At 67.5% G+C, this 3,494-nt stretch overlaps 1 protein-coding gene across 1 annotated transcript in view; it reads right to left on the reverse strand.

The window, feature by feature from the left end:
- Positions 1 to 3,494, reverse strand: part of H696_01327 (AGC/MAST protein kinase) — a gene marked incomplete at both ends in the record, with an annotated part of 11,033 nt that overhangs the window by 2,245 nt on the left and 5,294 nt on the right. Inside the window, 6 exons of the mRNA XM_009495220.1 lie at positions 34 to 668; positions 830 to 1,034; positions 1,164 to 1,475; positions 1,631 to 1,845; positions 1,959 to 2,174; positions 2,399 to 3,428. Of these exons, the coding sequence (XP_009493495.1) occupies positions 34 to 668; positions 830 to 1,034; positions 1,164 to 1,475; positions 1,631 to 1,845; positions 1,959 to 2,174; positions 2,399 to 3,428 (2,613 nt within the window). The remainder of the gene's footprint in view (positions 1 to 33; positions 669 to 829; positions 1,035 to 1,163; positions 1,476 to 1,630; positions 1,846 to 1,958; positions 2,175 to 2,398; positions 3,429 to 3,494) is intronic.

Consider the following 3,494-nt stretch of genomic DNA (forward strand, 5'->3'; position numbering starts at 1 on the left):
GGGGGGGGGGGGGGGGGGGGGGCGAAAGTGGACGCAGGAAAGCCCAGGCATCGGCAGCCCCCCATCGTACCAGCGAAGGCAAAGCGCTTGGTCTTGTCCGGGTTCAGCAGGGCATGGATGAGAGACACACTGGCCGGCGACAGAACCCCATCGTCACTCCAGTCATCCTCGCCATCCTCCTCCTCATCATCCTCCTCGTGGCTGTCGCCACCACCGCGCAGGGGCTGGCTGATCTCGTCCCCGGAGGAGGCATGGTCGCTGGAGATCGAGCCGGCGGCCGGCGGCCGGTTCGCCCCCGGCAACGAGCCATCGCTGGCATCGCTGCCGAGGGCGCCGCTGTCGCTGCCGAGGGCGGCCTCCTCGATAGGGGCATGGCCCTCATCCGCGGCCGGCAGTACCATGGCCTGCTGCTCCTCGTCCTCGTCCTCGTCCTCGTCCTCCTCGTCGTCCTCATAGTCCGACGGGCTTGGGAAGTAGAGCCGATGCTCGAGGATGTTGCTGAAGATCCGCTCCGGCGTGTCGTCGGTGAAGGGCGGCGCCCCGACCAGGAATTCATACATGCAGATGCCCAACGCCCACCAGTCAACCTCCGGGCCGTCGCTCAGGCCGGTCAACAGCTCCGGGGCCAGGTAGTCCGGGGTGCCGAGCAGGGCCTTGGACGAGGTCCGCTGCGGGGCAGCGACCAGGGGGCAAGGGGGGGGGGGGGTCAGTCCCGTGGGAGGCTTCCCAGCAAGGGGGCGAGCCGAGGCCAAGGGAGCCGGCTCTCCCAGCCGGACGCGCACGCGCACGCGCGCGCATTTGTGTGTGTGTGTGTGTGTGTCTGTCGTACCCGGCGTCGTAGCTTGCCGCGCTTGTCCCCCTGTCGGGACTCATCGGACGACGAGTCGTCGCTCACATTCTCCGGCGACACCGGCAGCGAGGTGTCATCCCCGGCAACGATGATCCGTGCCAGGCCGAAGTCCGTCAGCTTGACATGCCCGTCGGCCGTGATCAGCACATTGTCCGGCTTCAGGTCGCGGTGCGTGATGCCGTGCCTGGGGCGGAGGAAAGGGCGCATGCATGCATGCATGCATACACACACACACACACGGGCAGAGGGTGTCAGAGGGCGCATGGCAGGGGGGAGAGCGGCTCACATCACAAGGGGCACACGGGGCACGCACCGATGGAGGTAATCCAGCGCCACGGCGATCTGCCCAATGTAGAACCGCGTCATGTCCTCGTCGAAGGTGCCGAACACCTCCAGCAGGCTGGACAGATCCCCGCCAATCAGGTACTCCATCACCAGGAACAAGTAATCCCGCGAGTAGAAGGCATAATACAGCCGCACGACGAAGGGGTTTCGTGCCAGGGCCAGCACCGTGCGCTCGGTGAACAGGTGGTTCATCATGTTCTTGCGCTCCATGTCCGCGCGCTTTAGCACCTTGATGGCGAACAGGTCGCCGGTGATGCGCTTCTGCGCCAGGTACACCGTCCTGCCCACCCAGCAAGCCCCCCGGGCACAAGGAGAAAGCCACATCCGGTCAGCGGAGCACAGAGGTCCATGTCCCGAGCCAGCAAGGGCCACAGGGCGAGAGGGGAAGGCACAAGAGGAAATGCGCGAGAGCCACCGGGAGAAAGCAACACGCACCCGAAGGCCCCGGCACTGATGATCTTGACAATGTTGAAGTCCTCGATGCTGGGCGCACGCGCGCCCAGGGCCGACGATGTCAGGAAGGACGACACCACGCCGCCGTTCTGCTGGTTCGGGTCGGCCTTCGCGGAGCGCTTGCGGCGCTTCTGCAGATCATCCGCCCCGTCCCGGGGAACAAGGCAGCCAGGTGAGCCATTCGGAGAGGCGGGGCGCTGGCGGGGGCGCGATGCCAAAGCAAGAAAAAAAAGAAAAAAGAATCCCACCAAAAAGGGGGCACATGGAAGAGACCGCACAGGCCGCCGAGGGGGGGGGGGGGGGCACGTACAAACTTGAGCCAGTCGCGAACCTTGTGCTGGTTCAGCGTGATGGAGGCTGTGAAGAGGGTCAGCGGCTGGCCGGCCCCGCCGCCCGGCGGCAGGCCGTATGCCGGAGACACTTGGGCCGCGGCCGCGCTGCGATGGCCCTCGGCCAGCATGGCCTCGGCCGCCGGGATGGCCACGCCCTCCTGGTACAGGCACATGGCCTCGAGCTTTTGCTCAAGCTAGGGACCCCGTGCGGGCACTGGCGTCAGCAACCCCGGCAGATGGAGGGCAGAAAGGCAGTGCACTGGAGGGGAATGGAAAAAGACCGAGCCCCGACACCCCGCCAGCCCAGCACCGCTGGCCAGGGCACACACACACACACGAGGCAACAGGCTGCCGGGGGACAAAGGCAAGGAGGCGGAGGGAAAGAGAGAAAGAGGCAGAGAAGCGGCAGCCAACGCACAACGTGCAACACACGCCGGCCAAAGGTCAGGATGATCGTTTGCACCACATTCGACGGGGCCATCATGTCCGATGCGAGCGCCCGCGACATCGGGGTCGGCGCCGACGAGTCGTAGCTGTAGGACACCAGGACCGCCTCCACGCTGCGGATCAAGTCCGCGCACTTGTACACCGCGTCGCCGAAGCCACGGCTGTCCAGGTTGATCCCCTCCAGCGCGTAGACCTCGATCTTCTCGATGTCACTGATGGAGTCGTACTGCGACAGCATGTCGTTGTCTTCCGAGGCCGAGCCCCACCCTTCGTCCTCGGTGACCAGGTCCTGCGACCCGTCGTCGGTGGCCAGCACCGGCAGGACCCCGGGCTGGGCCGCGGTCCCGGCGCTGCGATCCGTGCCGAAGTGCAAGAATCGCCCGCCGAAGGGCCGGAAGAAGGTCCGCCCACCGGGGCCCCCGGTGGCAATCGGCCCCGGCGAGGCGGCCTCCTCATTGACGGTGATGGCCGGCGCGCTGGGGGACGACCCGGCCGGGCTACCGCCGGCTGTCGGGAGGCCCCCACCGGGTGAATGCCCCGCGCCGGCGGACGCCACCGCCGCCGCCGCCGCCGCCGCCGGCGTGGGGGGCGAAATGGCCCCGCCCGGGCCCGGGCTGCCGCCGGACAGCGACGAGGAAGAGGAGGAGGAGGAAAACATGCGCGAAGCCTTGCGCGAGAAGAGATGCAGCCGCCCGGGCAGCGAGGAGTCCGACGCCGAGGTGTCGGCCACCATCGAGGCCGATGGCGGCGACAGGGGCGACGAGTAAAGGGGCGCGCTGCTCCCGGCACCGGCCAATGACGAGGAAGAGGACCCCGGGCCCTGGCCCTTCAGCGAGTGCATAGACCCGGAGCGAGACCGGGCCCCACCCGGCGGCAGGGGCGACGGCGACCGGGACATGATGCGCGAGGATTGCAGGCGCTCCATCTGCACGCGCTGCTCGGCGATGGCCTTCGCCAACTTGGCCAGCCGCGCGTCGCAGTTGGTGGACTTCATGTCGGCCCTGGTGACGTGCAGGGGAGAGAAGGAGAGAAGGAGAGAAGGAGAGAAGGAGAGAAGGAGAGAAGGA

This window comes from Fonticula alba (assembly GCF_000388065.1).
Source record: "Fonticula alba strain ATCC 38817 unplaced genomic scaffold supercont2.2, whole genome shotgun sequence".
NCBI classification, from domain to species: Eukaryota; order Rotosphaerida; family Fonticulaceae; genus Fonticula; species Fonticula alba.